The 23277-nt window shown below is 40.6% G+C and overlaps 1 protein-coding gene across 18 annotated transcripts in view; it reads right to left on the bottom strand.

The window, feature by feature from the left end:
• Positions 1-23277, bottom strand: part of BRSK2 (BR serine/threonine kinase 2) — a 405249-nt gene that overhangs the window by 109294 nt on the left and 272678 nt on the right. For all 18 annotated transcript variants that reach the window (XM_083587315.1, XM_083587309.1, XM_083587321.1 and 15 more), the window contains exons 3-4: positions 20765-20850; positions 4681-4821 (exon numbers count right to left, since the gene is read on the bottom strand). In XM_083587315.1, coding sequence (XP_083443441.1) covers positions 4681-4821; positions 20765-20850 — 227 coding nt within the window. The remainder of the gene's footprint in view (positions 1-4680; positions 4822-20764; positions 20851-23277) is intronic.

The following is a 23277-nucleotide window of genomic DNA, read 5'->3' as shown; positions in this document are numbered from 1 at the left end:
GGAAACTAAAAGAGCTCTGGCCTCTCCCCGCCATTGACTCACCTAACGGGATGCTTATCTCCCAAGGCTGGGCAGTGTTTTTGAAACAAGATGCTGATCCAATGTGCCAGGAAGAATACGGTTTTCCAGGTGAACAACCAATGTTGGATATGTATGTGCATTGTTCCTTTAAATGCTTTCATTTCAAAGTAATTTGGGCCAGCACTTGAATGACAGGCCAGCACTGGGTTGTCAGCTTTTATCCACTTACTGGGAACGTTGTCACTATCTTAATATATATTTGCAAGTTAACGTGCACGATACAGAACTGGACATGCCTATTTTTTACCTCTGGGTGCTTCGAAGTCTTGGGCAACCATCCTGTGGCAAGGCAATAAAACACAGGAGTAGAGTCACTTTGGGCCTCATTTGCTGTGCTTTCTGTAGTGAGGGAGGCCTTGCTTGGGAAGGCAGTTCTCTCACCCTTGTAACCCACGAATTGCTCTCTTGGCAAGCTGATCCAAAGATAGAGGATATTCCTGTTAGCCCCAGATTTGACCTCTCAAGTCTGCTGGTCAAGCCATTTCCCTAAGGATCCCCCATGTTCAAATAACTGCACATGAACACAGCAGCTGGAGATGAAAGCGCACCAGGCACCCTAATGTTACAAGCTGCAACTAATGCTACAAGCTTGCAATGTTACAAGCTTTCCCAGACAGTGGGGAAATGTTTTAGCATCAATACCCAAGGTGTCTCTGGATTTAAAATTAAGACTTATACAACAGAAAATAATATTTTGAGTTTATGGGACTCCTTTACAGTTGTATATATATAAAAAGGGTTAGCTAAGATAGCTCAGTGTTGGAGATGTGGCAAGGACAATGCCTCCCTGAAACATATGTTTGTACAGTGTTCTATACTTTGCTTGGATAAGTATGATAATATTTGGAAGGGCTTTATACAAAATGTAGTAGGCTATTAACATTTATATATGTATGAGGATAACAACACTATACCAATTTTATATAAGAATATATATATGTGTGTGTGTGTGTGTGTCTTTGCTGTTTTTTTTAATTGAAAGAATAAGCTCACTTGGAGGAAAGTCAGAAAACTCTTTATAAACAAAACAAAAATCTTTGCATTGACCCAAACCATGAGTGGATAAGCTTTTTCATTCAGAGACTGTTTTGCCAATTTAATATTGGCCAATAGGGTGTGACCAAGAGAACACAGTCTGCAAGTGCGCTCTCTCTCTCTCTCTCTCTCTCTCTCTCTCTCTCTCTCTCCTTCCTATGCTGCACACACATTAAATTTGTCCCACTGTTATCTCTGATCAGATTTTTGAAGCAGCACAGACCCCTGCAAACTTTGTTCACCAGCAGCAGAAATTTCAGCATGGCCATGACTGGACAACCAAGCAAAGTAGAAGATTTGCAATTTTGTCAGCCCCTGACTGGCATTTAAAACCGCAAATTATAATGCCCCTCTCCCAAACTAATCCATGCTCCCTGCCACCCAAACTGCCTATTTCCAGTTTTTCATTATGAAGTGTCATAAGCAGCACCATCCTGGGAACTGCAAGGCTCTCACACAGTGACCATACCAGGTGACAGAATAACACAAATAGTTAAGGTTGTAACAAAAAGAGCTTTCCCTCACCAGTCAATGACTGCAAAAAGAGCCTTCCCTCATCAACCGATGACTGCAAGACAGAATCTATTTCCTTGAAATTTCCTATTCCAATCAGACTTAAGAGTTGACAGGAAAGTATCCTAGGAGTGGATGGCAATGTTCCAGCTCAGCTTCTGTGGCAGGGTACAGGTGACTAGATTGTTCAACCTGTAATTGAGTTCACATCCATGTTCAGTCCTGTTCTGACTAAATGGCTTGGGCAAGTTACTGGCCCTCAGTCTCAACCTGCATAAAACAACTTGGTCTAGAACAATGGTAAAACAGAACAAGACTATATGAGGACATGGCTAGAATATTTCTCTGTTCAAAACTGGAAGGAGGGTGGAGAGCGGAGAGGGCTGGCCTGGGCCATAGGGCAAGTTGACTTAGATCTCCAAGGTCAAACCCCATTACTTTCAACTCAACTGTACCACCTCTGCCAAGCAACAACTTGAAAAACAACAACAACCCCATGGCTTATTAAACTAAGGCACCTTTGATCATGTAAGTAATAACCTGCAGGCCATTTGTTAACCGTGGAACTGTAAGTGTCTGCTAGACTGATGAAGTATCAGTCTAAAGGACTTATGAGTTTGGTCATATAGTTTAATAAGGAAAAATCTCTCGGCCTGATCCAGCGGCTACCAAAGTAAGTGGGACTCTCTCCATTAATTTTAATGAGTTTCAGATTGGACCCTCAAGCTGTTATTGATTTCCGTCAGCTCTCCCTTGTGCTCTGTTGACTGTTATAAACCCATCTGTGCTACTTGCCTATTTTCTCTGGACTTGGCATTCAATCTACTCCATAACCTGTCACCACTCTTTTCTGTGAGCTAGTCTACACTTGTAGTTTAGTGCAACCCAAAGCTTGTGTGGTGTGGATTCACAATGCATGCAACACCTCTAGACTGTCCTTGTTGCTTTTTAAGAAGCAAACCCTGTGCTCCGAAATCAATAAGATATTCTTTATCAGAAAAGGTCTGCCCCTCCTATGCTTCCTCTGCACATGACTCGCTTGCCTGAAACACCCTAAAGAATGCCTTTTTACTCTCCCTCTCCCCAATCTCATGCAGGAATGTGCAACTGTACAAAAATCATGCTGTAGCTTTATGCAAATGTGTAAGCAGCCCTGCATCATAACACAAACCTGGAGGAAAATAATTTTGACTGGGCAGACCAAGGAAATATTGAAGGAAAATGAGCTGAGGACACAGGGACCGATCAGAAAGGAAAATCATGATAGAAGGGCAACTTTTCTGTCATCACTCACTTATGTATCTTAAGTTTGGGTGAAAATCACTCTATTTTGAAGTGGTACAGTTTAAACACAAACACAACTTCCAGATATACATCAAAAGCTGCACTCAGATCCTCTTCTTCCTCAGCCCACCCTACACGCAGATGTTGCAGCTCAGCTACAGATTAGTGTTGCAATCCAGTGCACATTTTGGTGTAAGCTGAACTACAATATTTGCTTCTGAATAACGATGCACAAGGTTGTGCTGCACATCAGCTCAACAACAAGCTTTACATTCTACCTATGCTTTATTTCCTTTCCCTGTCAAAAGAAAGATCCAGCCCATCTATATAGAAGTCTGCCTTTAACACAACGAGGCTCCCCTTTTTGTTATGGGTATATCAGGACTGTAGTCATTCAAGGAGTGTCTTTATAATCATTGCACATTTATTACAAGGCATCAGCAGTGGTTATGCAATGCACACTCTTCATCTTGCTGTAGTCTTTACCCTATCAGATTTAAGGATTTAATGCCATCTGTACTGAGAAAAAGCCTTACATCCATTATGTAAATCACCGTTCACAGCCAATCAAATCTTAGGAAACAACATTACTGAGAAATAAATGTATGGTTATGGGTCAGTAGCTGAACAGAAACTTTGCATTCCAATTGGTGGCAAAAACTCAATTTCAGTGTAATTTAAAAATTACTCAAACTTGTTAAAGCCCTAAGTGGAAACTGGTTCAATTTAAAACATGGCCTGCAAGTTAACAGGTTAAACCACACTCAACAATTAAATCATCCAAGTGGGTATCAATAACAGACTGATAAAAGAAAATTACTCCCTGCTGGAAAAGAAATTAAAGGGAATAGTGAATCGAATGCCCAGAAGGGGTCTAGGCAAGGCTGCCAAACACCAGAAGGTTTTCTATAACCCAAGGATGCCATAAAATGAGTTTGTTGAATTGGTAATTGTCCCAGGTTTCTTCAGGGAGAGGGCGCAATATGACACATATTATTCTTATTTATTGGCAAATGCCCCCAAGATCCTTATAAATTAAGCTGCCGATTCCACTGGGCTTTGGTTTTTCCCAGTTAAAGTGTTCACTGTAAATGAATGTGACAGTAGGTGTCTCCCTGTCTTCAAGCTCACCATGGGGAAAAAAGGTTTAATCAGATATGAACCACTCATCTTACTGAATATTACTGAACGCGACCAAAGAAAGGCCATGGACAGCCTTCAGTGAAAGCACGTGTGTTATCAGCGTATCTAGATAGTAATAGGGGCTGGCAGCTGCATGCACACAGTACAGGAGATTCCAAGCCTTACCAGTGACTAGCTAATGGCTTGTAAAAAGCCAAAGAGCTTTCAGTGACCTAGAGGCTGATCTGCTATATAATCTTATGCCATAAATATAATATATTATGCCATAAATATCATATAATATTATCATTCCCTTTAATAGCGAACAGGTGGTTGGGCACTGAAAAGATTGGAACCAAAACAGGCCTACTGAGAACAAAATGAGGGTATTACCATGACGGACAAATTTGGAGGTATACAGAAGTAAAGCAAAAGTTTAAAACACCCCCACAAAGAAGGATCTGCCCTGCAAAACAGCACAATGAGAGCCACAGAGCTTTGAGTGTCTGCTTATAGTGCCCTGGAGGAGGACATAGAGCGTTGGCTCCTTGATCAGAAGCAATACTATTGCTGGGTAAGGACACACTGCCACCTTTTCTTGAAGGTACCACTTGTATGCCATGTACCTTATGCAGCTTTACTCACCAGATTGAATGACTATGACAGAAGTCTAAAGCGGAGATGATTTGTCTGAAAAACTTCCTGGCTTCTTTTGGCGTTAATCTTCCTTTCTTTACAAGATAGTCAAAGAGCTCTCCACCAGACACATGTTCTAGCACCAAATATCTAAAACAAGACAGGGAAAATATATTTGTTTATATGCGATCAAGCAGATGTGTTAAACATACACACCCATGCATAAATGTCTGCATAATAACCAATAGGCAACTTTCTCTAGAGGCAGCAAAGTGAGACAATGTGTTAGTGCCCTTGTATTTTTTTAGCTGCAAGTGAATGTCTGGAGTTCTTAGATATCTCTTGGAATATAGGCTTTAAAACAACAAGAACAGATGACTTCATTGCTCCCAGTATCCTTTTTAATTGATCTCCAATGCTTAAAGATACATTCTGCCTAAAAGGACCATGGATAGTGATCTACCTATCGGGCAGTATGTACGGTAACTAAACAGTTCTGCTAGAGCAATGACTTTTAGGTACACAGTGGAACTTTGCTGCCTTCTCTTCTCTCTGCCTGCCTCTATACATGCCCAGTACATCTGCCCTGGAGCATTGGGGGAACCCCCATAACTGATTTAGGGGACACATGAGAAAAGGAGAGGGTCTGGAAGTTCCATTACACAGCTAAAACTCTTTGCACAAGCGAAACAATTTAGTCAGATCCTGCCCAATATCTTCTAAAATAACACTGCTGGAATTAATATCAATGCACATTTAAACTCCATATTCAGTGACATGAAGTTCCGATTTGCAACCACATTAGCAGTAAAATTGTTTGCAGACTAAAAAATGATAATGTGACAGCAAATTTCCAACTTTCAGACTTAGAAGTAGGTGACTAAGAAAACATTTGCAGTTATTTTGTTTTATTTTGAGGTGCTCTGAAAAGCATTGATTCTTCTATAAATTTAGTCCCATCAAAACTGACTTACAGAAGAGGCAATTAAGGAAAAGAATAAAGAATTACCAGGATGTTTTTAATATTTGGTGACTGCAAGATTATTATATACAATGTACCATATATACAGATTGTTTTGCTTTTTAATTTTTGAGATTTTCATTTATAAGCCACTAGAGCGTGATTTTATCATTGAAAGGCAGGATAAAAATATCCAAATATAGAAAGTATAAATAAATGATTAGATGCAAAATTATCATATGGAAGACAAAGTTCACGAGTGAAGAACAACAAAAGTATCGGGATAGTTCTGACTCAAAAAAATTAATAAGTAATGTAGGAGTTAAAGCATGGTAGAAAATCACTTCTTTTCATGAAATATGGAATGAAGAAGAATCAGGTAAAAGCAAATAATGGAAACTCTTGTGCACTGTCATCCTTTGCATATTTACTTGGAAATATATCCAATCAAACTTACTCTGAAGTAAAAATGTATAGGGTACCACGGTGTTTGTTGTGATAACAGATGTTTTTTCTTATTGGAAATACCTTCATTTGTGTGTTATTGTATGTTAAGGATGGTGATGCATCGCAATCAATTTTTAAAAACAACATTAAAAGGGATAATGGGGCAATTGCTGTTTGATAGAGTTAGATATCTGGTCTGCCAAGTCTAGTACTTTCTGCTCTGCTAGCAGCTCCCCAGTGTCTGCTATCTTTTGACTACAGATGCTGGAGATCACACCAGGGACCTTATGCATGGTCTAACCTCTAAATTATTCACTTAATTTTAGAACCATCTTTCAGGAAAACATCAAACTGTGATAGATATCAAGAGTGTATCTCTATCTGCTTAAAGGAACTATGTGATCAGTTTCCTTCACAATCAGATATTGTGAAACCAAAGGTTTGCTATGTGAAGCTAAACCAAGCCAATAGTCCCCACTAGTCAAGTGGGGCTTAGATACAAGTGGTGCCAAACCGTTCCCAGATTGCCATGCTGTCATCATGGGAAAGAATTCCTGTCCTGGGTGCACACTACGCAGAAGTCACTCCAGAATCTTTAGTTATAACCCTTTTTAAATAGCATCTATGGTATAAGATGGGACGCGGGTGGCGCTGTGGGTAAAAGCCTCAGCGCCTAGGACTTGCCGATCGAAAGGTCGGTGGTTCGAATCCCTGCAGCGGGGTGCACTCCCGTCGCTTGGTCCCAGCGCCTGCCAACCTAGCAGTTCGAAAGCACCCCCGGGTGCAAGTAGATAAATAGGGACCGCTTACTAGCGGGAAGGTAAACGGCGTTCCGTTGCTGCGCTGGCTCGCCAGATGCAGCTTGTCACGCTGGCCACGTGACCCGGAAGTGTTTGCGGACAGCGCTGGCTCCCGGCCTCTAGAGTGAGATGAGCACACAACCCTAGAGTCTGTCAAGACTGGCCCATACGGGCAGGGGTACCTTTACCTTTTTATGGAATAAGATGGGCCTAGAATGCCATGCTTGCACAATGTGGTGTTTGATTCATTTTTCTGCTATGAAACTCTGTAGGGAATAGGTTATTGTCCAAGTCTGGATCTAGTGACATCTGGCAAATCTAGTGGTACGTCCAAAATTAGCTTTCTAATTAGGGACTTGGATAACTCATTCCTTCTGCTGTGGACAGCTGATGTTTTGGACAGGGTAAAGCTGTAGGACAAAACTGTATGTAGCTTAAGGTATAATACTAATTTAGATACAACACCATTCATATATAAAGATGTGCAGACATGCAGACAGATGCCCTCCATTACACAGCTTTCAAATGCCAAAGTTCAGAAAATTACAAGTCTAGCATTTTTCTCACCCACAGTAGGAACAGCACAGCAAATTTATTTATTTATCAACTTTCACTTATTAAAAATGCCTCAGTCTTGAATAAAAAGTAAAACAAACTGAGGGGCAGAGATAATTCAGAGGGTTATTTATTTTTGTTCACCACCCAGAAGCGTCAGAGACAGTAATGGAAACAAATGGAGTAAGACATTTTTAAAAGATTGGTGCTCTTGTCTTGTCAGGGGAAGCAAGAGGAGCACAGAGACAATGTATTCTGTGCTAACAGCTCTGCTAACATGAGGAGAGTGGCAGACTTGTTTGTTAAGCAATGCTCAAGGTGCAAGAGCTGATACACAGAGGAGGTTTTCTGTGTAATGCAACATCTCAAATACTCCGGTCCTAAATTACTAGTGCACCAGAGACACTAACAGAAGCTATTCCTTCGCATTCAATCAATTCCCTTCAAGATTGCCTCCACCAGATGGCTTTGATTAAACAGCCTTACTTTAGTACCCAACTCCTGCTCCATGCTCTTGGATTGAATTAAACTCAATCCAACCCTGGAATGGGAATATAAACATATTTACCAAATACTTCTAACTAGAGCTATTAACTACAAGTTTATTATTGTGAACCTAGAAGCTTTTGCAGAGATTGCATGTGCACACATATTTTGATTATCCATTTTACAGATCAGGTCTCAAAGGTGGGAGGTTCCTGCTTGGATTTAGAATCAATTGCCAACATGGCTAATTTTGATTTCCTCCTGCTTTAAGGATTATTCAGTACTCTTACTAATCTCATAGACATTTGTTTGCTGGTCCATCTATCTGTGGGCATTTTTATGTGGAAGTAAGTCCCACCATATTCAATAGGTTAGAATTGCAGCTGCAAATACCTTCCCAGTCAGTATTACATAGACAGATGTTTTTGACTGAAACTACAAGGGCAGAAATTAAATAATATGGTTGGTCCACATGACTCTGCTTTTCCATCTTTTTGGGGAAGGAACTGTGTGTTTCCAGAATTGGAATGGAAGACGACTATCAGTTATGTCCACATTTGTTATATTTTAGGCCTTTTCTGCAGTTTCTTGTACATTAAAACATATCCTGCTTACTCACTGTATTTAGGAGCTTGGAAAACAGGTCTCCTGCATCTGAGTCACTGAACAGAAAATAATATTGTTTGTCATTTTGGGGTCAACTTGTTCATCCATGTGCAACACATGGAAGGTGACAAATGGGGTGCTGGGCAGGATCTGATATGGTCTCTATCACTAGTAGAGGTGCCAACCTTTGTCCAAAATGGTCCCCCCTCTCACCCCCCCCAAAAAAAAATCCATTGCAGGCCGTGTGAAGTTCTACACTGCTCTCATGACCCCAGGAGTGTTCCTGGCAAGTGGCAATGGAAGTCAGCACACAGGTGATAGCCCTTTCCCACCAGGGTAGTGGCTGCGAGAAAGCAAATGCTGGCCACAGGAAACTCAGACTCAGTGGTGGAGCCAGAACACTAAAGAGGCGGGGTGAAGCACCCACTTTAGAAACTGGTGAAAGGGGGGCATTCCAGTGGCCGCAGGAGGATGGGGGTAGGGAGCAACACATTGCCATTTTTCCTCAGGTGGCTAAACAGGACACACCGCCCCTGCTCAGTGGTGCTTATCAACAGCTAGCTGCTTCCTTCACTAAGTCTACAGTGCTGACAAAAGAGTTAAAAAGAAGTTGAAGTAAGAAAGGAGGTTATGAGATGAAGAGAAGGAGGATGGGTGGAAAAAATTGAGGGGTATGTGGGAGGGAGCCCAAGCAGAAGACAGGAAGAACAAGAAGCAGCAAAGGAAAGAGTTCTGTTTGTCCCACTTTGATTTTGCAATTCCTTGTCACTTTCCTGCAGTTATTTCTATTATGTTATTTGGGGTGGGCTTAAACGAGCAAAATGCACTATAATGAGGGCTCAAAGCAGTGCTTTTTCTTCTAGAAAAAAGTGCTGGTACTCAACAGCAAGCAGGGGGAAGGCCCAGGGCATGGGGGAGGGGTGGTCTGACACCAAGACTGGGCGGTGAGCGTGAGTTAGCTGCTTGATGCTCCCTTGCCTACTCACCCACCTGCTGCCCAGGTGAAGAGGCCTCCCTGCCAATCTTTCGGAAAGAGGCAGCAGGACTCCAGGACCTTTTGGAGCCTTGCACCTCCTTCCCTAAGCTGGACAAATGCTTCCCAGGCTTAGAGAAGGAGCCACGATGCTCTGATGGGATCCAAAAGTTCTTCCACCTCCTTCCTCTCAAAAGGTGGCAGTACTGTGTACCATTGCGAACCACCAGGAAAAAAAAGTGCACTGGCTTAAAGCACCCATAGACCAAGGTGTGTCTCTGGGCCCTCACTGAAAGGCAAATGAAAGGGTTGGAAAGGAGAGATAAAACCACATGAGGGAAAACTTTGGAGCTTAAAGGGAATGTGATTCAACTGTTCATGGGGAAATAAACAAAGTGCTCAATATGAAGAATGGTTTTATCCTTCAGAGAAAATTGGAACGATTATATGAACCAACCAAGTGATTCTTCAGCAAAAGGGGGAAAAGTTTTATTTATTTGGTTCTTATTTGCTTTGTTGTTTTCCCATCTGTATCACAGATTCACCTCCTTGCTAATAATAGCTAACAAGCTCCTAACCTCAAATGGCTCCTTTAGGTATCATCACATCAGAGAGACTAGCAGCTGTGATAAGCAGCCAGGCTAGATATTCTTTTTCTGAACATACTGAAACTCTGAGCTGATCTTAAAAGACACAGAAAGCTGTAACAGCAGCACTGCAATGGCTAAATTCTGCACTACAGAATTCTCTGGAAACATCAGAAAGAAAGCAAACTCTAGAACTCTAGGTTCCCAAATTCTACAGTTTCCAGAAAATATTTAGCTACCAGCACACAACAGAGTATTCTGTATATACCCATAGACATACCAGCAAACCTGTATTATTCTCCCTTTCTTGTTTTCTGGGAGATTCAGGAAACCGCCCCCTCTGCCAAAACAAGATGAACCCAATTATTATTGATGTTGTGGTTGCATGGAGAGGGGCCTGATCTGCCTTAGCCTGGAGCTGGTACTGCAAAATATGAGGATTTTACGGCCCTCAGCCTTCTGCCCTAGCCAGTGCAAATGGCACAGCTTTAGTTACTGCAGGGGGTCTGCCAGCGATCAGTTTTCATTTATAAAATGTGAAATAAATACTATTTCAGCAACTTGGGAATGAACTAAACCAGTAACAATTTAAAAAAAAATTAATCCTGCCCTCTTGTGTGCCAGAACTCAGGAGAGTGCTTAGGTTCAGCATCTTACACTGTTTTGGGCTTTGCGGCAAAGCACTGGCCTACTCACTGGGCTGGTTTGCATGCAATGCAAAACAATGGTTTAGCATTGAACCAACGAGCCTCAGTGAGCCTGAACAAAGCCTCAAGTGCCTCACTCTTCTTCCTCTTCCTCCTGTGCAATTTGGATTCATATTTTGGAATTCCTTTGCCCTTTACCCAATCCAAAGGTTGTCATTATGTATGAATTAAGAATCAGTATTTAAAATAAATTATATTTTGTTTGAATTTGAATTGTTTTGCCATTGACTAGAGCTTATTTTAAAACGTTTCCCTGGTTCATATGTAACAAGCCACAAATCACAGAAAGTGAACCCTGAATCACAATTTATTTCTCCTCCCAGCTGCACAAAAGGAGAAGAGGGGAGTGAGAGCTGTAGCTGGGCTCTCCGAGGCTCATGCACGTAACAATAATTAATCATGGTTTAGTGCTACAAGTGAACCAGGCCTCTAGGTCTGTTCTTATGCACCTCAGTTTACGAGCTTATAAATAGTAATTTGCCTGTTTGCCATAGTGAGTAAGAATTTACTAAAGACAACCAGGCTGAGAAGCTCTAGTTAACTTCTTTTTAACCATCAATATGCCCCAAACATCATATATATATATGAGTAGCTGGGTTGGCTTGTAAACTTTTGTGAGGTGGGGTTGAACTTCTTTTTTGGGGGGGGGGAGTTTGGGAAAAGGGATACAAAGATTATTATCTATTATCTTTTTTAAAATCGATACGTTAATCTAAATAAAAACACAAAGAAAAAGGAGAAGAGAGAGAGAAATACAGGATAGAAAGATAGAGAAGGGATAAACGGGAGAAGAAAAAGAGAAGGGAGGGAGGGAGGGAGTTCTGATTCTTCGTCTGTACATAAATGCTATTCAACTCAGCCACTCCAATATAACACCCAATAAAACCACTTTCTATAAACCAACACCCGACCTTGCCCCAGTGACAGTAGGTGCCTGGGCATGCTGATGTCACTGTGGGGTGTGCCAACATGACGCACACACGCTACGACCTGACGTCAGCACGTCCCTGTGGCATGTGTGCACTGCCAAGTGGAATATTTAGGGTCCCGGACCCTTCATAAAAAATTGTGGGTGCATAGGCACCCTGGGCCCCGCATAGACGGCACCTATGGATAATATTGTATTCAGTCCTCAAACCCAAAAGTCATTAGTTCATTTTCTTTTTCACACAAAAAGTCTATGGGAGGTTTCCAATTTTTTGTAAATGTTAGCAATGACTTTTCTCTGATTAAACATGTCAGTTTTGCCATCTCAGCTAAGTCCATTGATTTTAACAACTATTCCTCCATTGTTGGTAATGATTAATCTTTCCATCTTTGTGCATATAAAAGTGTCACCATTGTAATCTATGTTGAAACAAAGTTCCATAAGCTTTTTCTAATTGTATATCCATAAGCCCTAGCAGGAAGAGTTCTGCCTTTAGTTGAATATTAACCTTCAAAATTATCCATATCAGTGTGTGTATTTATATCCTGGGGGGGGGGGGGTTACATGTCCACCAAGCACAGTAAAATGTCCCTTCATATTCTTTAAATTTCTAGCACATATTTTTATACATTCTAAATAGCTTCTCAGGAATAAAATATTAACGAAACATCATTTTATAAAAGTTTGCTATTAAAGCATAACACAGTGTGTATTTTAACCCTTTGGTCCACATATGCTCCCACTGTTCCATCTGTATTTTATACCCAAAGTTTTTTGCCCATTTAATCATACATTCTTTAACTTGTTCTTCTTGCATTCCAAATTCCAGCAGTAATTTATACATTTTCGCAATAACATGTTCATCATTGTGGTGTGGGGATGAACAGATAAACATCTGGGCACATTTACCTTGCTAACTACTAAACCAGAGGGCAGGGGTGTATCAAGTATCCTCCGTAGTGTCTAACATCTACATGAAACTGCTGGGTAAGGTCAGCTAGAAATACGGACTGATGCAGCTGTGTACATATAACCTTCCACGGACCAGTGGTGGATAGAGCCAAAACCAAAGGGTGGCAAAAAGAAGATGGGGCATGTCTCTCAGCCTAGCCTACCTCACAGGGTTGTTGTGAGAGGAAGAGAACCATGCACTATTAGCTCCAATGGAAGGCTGCCAACTTGTCACACAAAGGGGAGCTTTTGAGTAGTGGTGGGGGTCACTGATCCAACATTGTCACTAGAGGCATGGGTGTCCTCTGTGCCTCAGAGTGGCTCTAATCATTTTAGGGTGATATACCAGCTGTGACCCTACCTAGACAGAGAATCTTGCCATGGTCTGACAAGCTCATGTTTGGATTATTGCAACCTGTTGCACATGTGGTTGCCCTCAGCTGACCCCAAATTAGGCTGTGAAATTGTTAACTGGGACTGGACAGTCTGAACATTGTACACCAGTGATTCACCATCTGCACTGTTTGTCAGTCTTTCTCTGGGTCTAAGTTTTTACTTTTAATGTTTTTAACAGCTTGGAACCAGGTCCCAAGGACTTGCCTCCTTGCATAAGTACTTACAGAACCCTTAAGATCACACTCAGAGGCCATTCTCTCGGTACCCCTGCCAAGTGAAATTCAGCAAGTGGCTACTAGGGAGGGGGCTTTTTTATGTTGGCCACCCCAGGTGTGGAATGCCAAGAGATGCTCACCCTTTTTGTGGTCATTTCCCGGTCCTTAACCTTTTAAAACCTACACACATTTTTAGAATTACACCAGTCTTTATTGATTTTAGTCTCTGAGGCTTGAGTTATATAATTATTTTATTGTTGGTTATTTATATTAAAATTTGATTGATACTTTAAGCTTCCCAGAGGACTTTGTTACTGCCAGCCTTGCTAAATAAGTATACAGAACCAGATTGATCATGGTTGTCTATGTATACCTTAGATACAGCAAATGATAGGAAGAAGACCTTTGGGTCAACTCCATTTGCCCTTCCTTAGCTGTTGTCCTATGGCTCCTTTAATCCGTTTGCCTTTTACAGTTGCAGAGGCGTAACTTCCAGTAAGGGCTATGCCAGAAATAAAAAGCAGCCCCATGTTCTCCCCAAATTAATTCCTGGCGCCATATGCAATTAGAAAACAAGAATGACCACAGAGACAAAACTCAGCAGCCAACAGCACCATGACTCCCATGTCTTGAGTGAAATCAGTGACCCAAGTCAGAAGTCAAGAGCAGTTTTTCCTTCCTCAAAATCCTCAGTATTTAGACATGAAGTATTCCTTTCTTTTGATGCAACCAGTAATTAGGAAACTCATTATATTTCGCAGCTATAGTTTTGCACAGCCAGTGATCTGGTTAGTTCAGAATGAAGGGGAATCTCAGAAGAGAGTTACAGTGAAACGAACACCCTTCTACATTTAAATCAGCATTTTTCTTTGGGGGGAGCAGGAGAGAGAGAAATCCCAGTACGTTTCTACTCAACACAGAGTTTAAAAGTGTCCAGCCCAGACTGTTACAAAATTCTTTCAGGACTTCCCCCCTTGTGCTGCTTTCTATTGATTAAATAATCTCTATTAGATATTAAGCTCCTTGTTATTGGTGCAGCATATAAATTATTCAAGAGCTATATAAATTCTTATGGCGGGCATGAATTTTTAAACCCTAATTTGGTACCGAGCCAAGACCTCTTCATTTAAAAATTGGGCTCCCCCCTCCCCATTTCCCTCTGGCAGGAAATGAATAGATGCGCTCCTATGATTTTATTTTGTTTTAAGGGGGATCATCTTAACACCCACTGATTATTTGAAGGGATATGTTAAAAACAAAGGTTGCTAAGCATATTTAGGATGAAGCTAAAGAGGTGTGTTTTTATGCTGCCGAACCACTTGAGTCTTTGATTTATTGGGGATGAAAGGCTTTTTTGAATGCTACTTTGCCTGTTATTTATAGTGTGTTGTTGTGCATGCCTAAACACCACCAAATATCCGTATAGGAGTATGCAACCACCCAGAGGGATCTCTAGGCTATGTTGGGCAAGCTGAACACTCCATCAGCCAGTGCCCTTTCCAAAGAAGCAAATTTCCTTCGCTCCAGTGGCCAATTATCAGGGCTCCCCTAGCAATCCTGCAATGTTCCTGACTTTTAGTTTTAAGAATCTCTCTGTGTGTAAGTGTCCAAACTCTGCCTTCTGATGAATTTGTGCTCCTCTTATATTCCATTACCGTACTATGCTTTTGTTGCCCAATATGTTGGTATCCTGATTAATCTCTAAATGGGCTATGGTTTATTCACCATGAGGAGGATTGCAGTAGTATCCCCCTCAGAAAAAACGCCCTACTCAGTGGCATATAAAACTCCATGTGGCATCTTCTTTTCAGATGACTCTGATTGCTATAAACAGATAACTTGTGGAGAAAAAATAAGGCACTTCTCATGTAAGATTTGTATTTTTGTACATCCTTGTCTAATACAAAGGTATACAAGTGAAATTATTATTACAATATAAATCCATTTATTTATAACCTTTTATAATAAATGCATTCCAAATGTCATTATATTGTCCAGACACAATCTATGTCTATTGCAATTTTTCTTCTAGATTTTTTTTTTGCATTTAATACACTTTTTGTTTCCTTTTTCTATATTTGATTTCATTTGATTGAAATATTTTCAATAAAATATAAGGTTGTGGGGTTTTTTTATTAAAAAAGTAAGATTTGTATTTTTTGTATTTTTATATTTTAGGTCCCTGATGAAAAATTAGAAATAATTCTTACATTATAAAGATGTTTCCATAGATATTAAGGAGGCATTGGGTTTTATTTATATGGCATCCCACAATCAGGGGCTGGCACTATTCTGTGGCTCTGCCACTGAGCATGGAACATTGTTCACTCATTTTCCTGTAATGACTCTTCCTGCTTGGAGAACACTGGAAACAATGTGATGTAGAATTGATCTACACATGCAGCAGACCATACCTGTCTGAGTGCAGGTGAGAGATCTCATGGTTTGAATGCTCCATTTAAAATGCTACATTTACATGGAAAATTAGCAAATCATAGGGAAGACTAGACCAAACTCTGGCATACTAGTTTTCCACGTGTAGGCAATGCGGTCTTTTTTTCTTTTTTTTAAACGGGAGAGCATTTAACTTGAGATTGACCCAACTGCCATCTGAACCAGATTCCAGGAATCATTCTACTGCATGTGTAGGTCACCTCCTAGTCAACTTGACCTTTCTGCATATTAGAAAGAAAACCAGGATTGTAGCACAATGAGTTGTCTCATTAGCTTAGCTAGGCTGCTAAATGTTTAATTCCCCCCGCCCAAATGCATTTTCAGCCTTAAATAAACTGTAGAAAAAGGATTTGATTCATGGCTGCATTAGGAATCTACTCAACCAAAGCCCCCTGTCACAAATTAAATCATAAACCAAAAGTAAAACATGATTTGTGAAATTAACATTTATCGAGGAAATATTCCCCAGCGCTGCATTATGCTTAGTCTTTGGCGTCCAAAATATCAACCACAATTCATAATATGCCTAAGAAACCATGCCACCAGCATTGCCATCAAGGCAAGGAGTTTAATGGAAAAGTGATGCAGTAACCAGGGACTCATATTAGATGGGGATGAGCTGTGCTGTATTTCTTAGTAACATCAGCATTCCTCCTTCCATCCTTGAACCATGTCATCCCTCCACTGGCACTCCCCTGCATTGTTTAATATTATCCAAATCTTATTGACTGATTGATTATCTTTCCATATTTCCAGTCTTATAAACTTGTTTTAGTAATGAGCAATGACATTTAGCACAAAATCAGCATAATTTTCCTTAAATTATCATAATTAATCATAACAGCTAGCTTTTTATACGCTGACAACAACTATTCTTCATCTGAGGATCCAGTTCTCTGAGATACATCTTTTTTAAATCCCATTTTACAGATGGAGCAACTGAGGTTTAGATTGTGATGGATGAACTGCTCAGATCCATACAACTATTCAATGTTGTTGTCAGTTTTAAAGCCATTGAATTTCAGAATGCAATTACGATGATAAAATGTGCATTAAAATGCATATGATAGTGAGAATAATTTGGAGAAATTGCTTTGCAAAAATGTGTGTATTAGGGGAAATTCCATTAAAAAATGTGTATATTAAGAGAAATTCAGACTGAAATGCTGATGAATTTTCATGAGGACTTCTAAATATATTAACAATAATGAACACAAATTGATACAGACATGTGGAGAATTGAACTTAAGACTAGAAAAAACGAGAAAATGAAAAAAGCAGAAATGAACAGATCTACCAAACCCTACTTAAAGTGCAATCCTATGCAGGATTAGGAGTAACTACACAAGATTAGGCATTTGTAAAAACAACTTCAAAGAGTTCAAGGGCAATTTAACAATTTACAGATCTGCCGTGAGATGAGCTTTTGTGGATAAGCCTGGATATAAGAAATCTTGATTCAAGTTTAAGCTCATTTACAAAGCTCATTAGGAAGCCTTGAGAATATCATTACCACTCAGCATAAACTACCTTACAAGGTTGTTGCATACATACATAAGGTAAGGTAATAAATAACACTACGGCCGGAAGCTAAACTAAACAGCGTTTCCGTGTGCTCTGGCACTTGTCATGGGATCCCGTTGCACCAGAAGTGGTTTAGTCATGCTGGCCACATGACCCGGAAAGCTGTCTGTGGACAAACACTGGCTCCCTCAGCCTGAAGCAAGATGAGCGCCGCACCCCATAGTTGCCTTTGACTGGACTTAAACGCCCAGGGGTCCTTTACCTTTTTTACCTTTATACATACATAAATAAATACACACACATGATGGGACTTATGTCTGAGTAGACATGCCTAAGCTTGCACTATAAAACACTATTCTGAACTCTGAGTAGGAAAGGGAAGATACAGATGAAACAAATAACATTTCTGGTCATAAGGGTCTCTGCTTTCACCTTATGCAAACAATAGTATTTTCTACCTTTTCAGTGCTGTACTTCAAAATGATCAGTCCATGTAGCTATGTGGTAATCATATAAAGATAAATGTAACTTCATTGACCTTTTACGATATGGGTTTGGGAGGAACACAATTATATGACACTCATTCCTGATTGTGACTTAAGGTGGTGTTTTTTTTTGGGGGGGTTGGTGTTTTTTTTACTGTGCAACCACCCACCACTCCCCTAGGCCTAAATTACTCATTCTTAGAACAATTAGTTTCCTGCAAGAGAAACCATAATGATTTCAAAATAGTAAATTATTATGCACAGGTAGGAATTATGTACAATTGTCAAGTTGCTTTAAGACATTTTATGTAGTCAGTGACAAAATAATAATAACACCCATCGCTTTACTGACTACTGCACACACACACCTCTCTCTCTCTCTCTCTCTCTCTCTCTCTCTCTCTCTCTCTCCCCCCCCCCTCTCTCTCTCTCTCTGTGTGTGTGTGTGTGTGTATGTGTTTTATGTGTGCGGTTGGTGTACACACACACCCTCAAGGGGGAGGGAGGGAGGGAAGGGGGGGGAGAGAAAGACTAAGAGTGACAAAAGATTGCTGGTAGCCACAGTTCACTGCTGAAGAGAATTTCTCACACCAAAATAAATTACAACCACTTCTACTAAACCAACCCTTGAACTGTTGGCACAATCTTATTGGATAAAAATTCATTGTTCCAGTTGTATGGTCCACATGGGATTATTACATCCATGCAACACTCTTTTCTTGGTTCACCAATTATTATACCCTTACAGAGATGTGACATTAAAAGGGCTACCTCCAGCAAAGCTTTAATAAAAAAAGACCCCTTTGCTTGCAATACAGTTAGAAACTTGGGGGGGGGACACCATTTAGTTTCCTCATATACTTTCTCTTTCTCATTTAAAAATAATTGCCCCTCCCCGCAATACACAAGTGAGTGAAGATTAATATGGCATGTCTGTCTGGCAAGAAATTCAATATTTTGGGCTTCTTTCTAATAAACTCTGAGAAACTCTGTCCATGGTTCAGACTCACTGGCTCACTGCGAAAATGCTCTAGACAAGCTATATTAATTATTCGTGCAAAGACAGCAGAACAGAGTTGCTGGTTTATTTGGTACAAGCAAACCCCACCCCTCAAAAAAACCTTCAGTATCTCAACTGACTATGGGATTTTAATTGCACTTCAAAAAGGGAGACATAATCAAATTTATATTCAAAATGATTTTCATGACAAAGTGCTTTATTAAACTGATTGGTTGCAAGATCTGCTAGACTTGATGTTGGGCAACCCATGTCCAAAGTCTAGTGCAGGCAGACTCAATGAGTGGCCTTGAAAAGTCACACACTGGTTTGGTTCTGGTAATCATCTAAATTGTGGTTTAGATAAGCGATGGGCAACCTGTGGTTCCAGGGCTGCACATAGCTCCTGACCTAATTTTATCCCCCTCCCGACACCTATTGAAGCCCTATACATCCATCCACTCAAAGTTCCTTCCTTCCTGTTCGCTTCCTCTTATTTTTTCCTGGCTTTTACAATTACTCCCTCTCCACTCTTTATGCAACACAGGAGTCTAATATGGACCACTGAGTTATGGCTCTGTATGTAGTTTTAGAACAATCAGAAGGGGCAGTATTTTATTTGATAAAAAATCATGGCTTTTTAAATAAAAAACCACAATTTTCTTTTATATAGCTTCAAGAAAAAACATTTTTAAGCCACCAGTCTGAGAACAAATTGGAAGGATACATACACACAGAGGAACATCTATTGATATAGCCACAGTATGTGTATAGCACACTAAAGTCCAAAAAGAATAATTTTCACTTGCTTTCCAGAACAGCAGCTATGTATATTGGTCTGTTGTACTAAAGGAAAAAAAAACACCTCTGTACACTCATTGCAGAGTAACCCCATCAAACCTAAGGAAGCTTATTTCCCCTAATCTAAATCTAATATGCGGCAGCCAAAATAAAAATTGAAGAAGGGCAAACTTTTTGATTTTTTTAATATATATTTTGATTCCATATTAGTTAATCTGGAACACCTTTGCGGCTCCACCTATCTTTAATTGTGTCCCTGTCCATCCCTGGAATGAGGGAATGTGAACAGAAAGGTTATCTACCCCTGGTTTGATGATTATGAATGAGTTGTGCCCAGCTTGAACACTCCCTTTCCTTTTCCTTCTCATAGAACATAAGAAGCTGCCTAATACAGAGTCAGATCATTGGTCCATCTACTGTACCTCAGCACTGTCAACAGAGAGCAGTCCTCCAGAGTTTCGAATAGGAGACAATTCTCAGAACCTAGGGCTTTCTGCATACAAAGCAGGTGGTCTGCCACTGAAGCATGGCTCGCTCCTACTCTGTACTACCATCCAGGGCTGAATTTAGGTTTGATGAGGCCCTAAGCTACTAAAGGTAATGGGACCCTTTATATGTCCAGCTGTCCTTTACCAACAACGAATTGTCACTGTTTTATGTGTTGAATATATGTTATATGATAATTTATGATGCACCTAATAGGTATCTAAAGCCATTTGAACATAACAAAATATGTATTTTATTGAAGTAATTGTTGAACTGAAATACAATTAAGAGGAAGTATATTTTGGGGGGTCTTCAAAAGAGTGGGGCCCTAAGCTATAACTTGTTTAGCTTATACGTAAATCAGGCACTGCTACCATCAACCCTGGTACGTTACTTCCAGCGATGTCCCCACAAATCAGTAAGCAACTTTGGCAGTGATTATCTCCTATACACAATTGCTTTTAGAGGAATACCTGCTGGGTTTATATCACTTTTTATGCTAAAAAACATGCTGGAGAAAGGGTCCAGAACCACATCATGGTACAAATACTAGTTCTACACCTCTACTTAGGCACTGTTAAAAACCTTGTTGGGAAAGCTTAAAAATGAAATTATTGTGGTTTGTGCACCTGTTGTGTACAGTCACTTTTAGTGGGCTACATCCCATGTTAACAGATACTTAATGCATTCCCCACACACCCATCCCACCCCCTTGGCAAATGAATAATACCTACAAATATTTTTTATTTTCATAAACATCGTGCAGCTTTAAAACGTGTGGGTGTTCTATCAACTTCAGGATGGCTATTTCCCGCTCCACCTGAAAGAGAAAAGCAAAACACAAGGAATTGTTAGAATCTGTGTCTTAAGACTACATTAAGAATCTGTACTACTGTGTGTCTTCAGTTATTACCCACTGCCATCCCTTAATTCCACTGACTTCCCCCAGTGTAGTTACCACACAGAAAACAAAGTAAAAATTCAGGAAATGGCAGGGCATAGAAATAAGAATGTGTGCTTAGTAATAATGAATAAACACATTATTAACAACAGTATTGTTATTAACCTCCACAGCACTAGGACACACATTTGCTTGTGTGTAGGCATCTCAGAAGGGGCCACCTGGCTGACACCCTGCCCGCTCCTCCAGTGCCACTACTACTTCCCCTTCTCTGCTGGCTATGGCCCTCTACCCACCAGTCTCCCTGTCATGTTTGTGAGTGAGCTAGCTTCCCTGTTGGTGGTCCTCTAAGACCATGAGCCAAGGGTGTGTGTGCTCATGTCCCTGGCCCACTGCAGTGCTTGTAAATCCACTCACACACTCAAGGGAGAATCTGGGGGGTGCTCCAAGCTCTTGTGGGCTTACTCAGCAGCAGTCCTGAAATGAGTCAGGGAGCTGAGCAGCTGCTCGGTTTCTCCAGCCCATTACGGTGCTGCCGCCAGGTAAGCTCACTTGCCTCCCCCAAAAAATCTGAAGCCAAGCCTGCTTCTCAGATATGCAAAGTTTACACAAACAAATTATTTCTAGAGGGGTTGCCATGTCATCTATTGCAGCGAAAACAACAAAGCGTTTTGTGACACCTTAAAAACTACAAATTTAGTGTGGCAAAAGATTTCATGGGTTAGTGTTCCCACTTCATGTACATGAAGTGCTATCCTTAGTGGGCACTTACATGCACATAGATGCAGAGAAACCAACAGCAACATTAAACAATAAAAAATACAAGCCTACAGCAACCTTTTCATGTTTATGAAGATAACTACTCCTCCCCCCCTTAAACAAGCTAAAAGTGGTATTCAGAAATCCTAAAGTAAAACTCTATCTCTCCCAGACTTTCCTCTCTCCTTTCACCATGTGCCTCCCCAAATCTGCTCTAGAGCATTGGGAGAACCTCAGTGCACAGGAGGAGAAGAAATTGGACAATCTCCTTACTGCTACATTGAATACAATTTCTGAAGTCTTATGGATGAGGAATGCCTCCAAGTGAGCTCATTTACTCTTAAACAGCGTCCATTCATTTAATAATACTGAAATTTCTTTCATATGGTATCCGAAGCTTCAAAGTCTGATGTGCAAATTCTGAGCAAAACCCAACTATATCATGCTAGAACTATTTTGATACCTTCTTACATTCAGAATAGAGGAAAAATGGGGGCAGATTTGCTAATCTCCTCTGCTGAACCAGAAGCCTTAATTAATTGCGCACATGAAATTAGCAAATACCTGTTTTATTTTGTTTCACTAAGTGTCACTATGGGTGAATTTACAGGTCATGAACAACAGATTGGCAGGTACACTTATGTAATAACAAACTATTAATGCCCTAATTACATGGCCCAATGAATTGAGAGGGAAATCTAGAGGGACTGAGCACTTGGCTCTCAAGAAGCAGAATGATACAACTCCAGAAGGAATCCACTCTGAACTAAGTTTAGAAGCTGCTGCTGGTGGTACTATTATAGCTGCTGCATCCTGGCATGTTGTGTCATAACTTCCTGTGGATGGGCAATTGGCATGGGTCTGGAAAGAGTCAAAAAGGCTCTGGCACACTTTCCTGATGGCCAAAATTAGAAAAGCAGGAAAGCTGGTGCAACGCTTGCCTGGCTCTAGACTCCAGTATAGATTTCCCCATTCTACCTGCCATGGTTAGGATGTTACTTTGGCTGCAGGGCAGCAACAGAGATCACCACTTGTACTGTGCCACAGCTAAAGCACATTTTTTGGATCTAGGCTACCCTGGGTCCTATAATAGGTTTAAAGTTCATATCTTATTCATTCACACCACAATGCTGTCACATAGATTTCTGTAATTTTCTATTCCTAAAACAGGAGCTGACAACAACTTCCCCAAATCTATCCATTAAATCTATGGAGATGAAGATCAGATATATCCAATATATTTCTGGTTGTGTGTGCGCGTGTGCATGCGTGCGTGCAAATAGTTCTCTGGAAGATGTGCATTTCCTCTTTCCAGCATTGCAACATAAAACATTCAACATTTCAAAACAACAGTAACAACTAATCAGGTCATCTCCCCAGCAGCAAGGCAAGTTCTCATCTTATACATTGTGGAGAAGACTTAGAGCACTTCTGATACTGGATCCTGACACGTGTTATGTTCATACCAATAATTTTCTCTCTCCTCCCCCCCCCTCTTTTTTTGTTCCAGAAAGGCCTGCAGCACATTGTCTTTGAAAAACCCCTGCTGTTGATGTCTGTGGCAACATGTCCAACCAAAGTGAGAGA

The sequence above is a fragment of the Podarcis filfolensis genome (genome assembly GCF_964270895.1).
Source record: "Podarcis filfolensis genome assembly, chromosome: 1".
Taxonomy (NCBI): Eukaryota; Metazoa; Chordata; class Lepidosauria; order Squamata; family Lacertidae; genus Podarcis; species Podarcis filfolensis.
The sequence above is the reverse complement of the archived record's forward strand: the minus strand, read 5'-3'. Positions and strand labels throughout refer to the sequence as shown.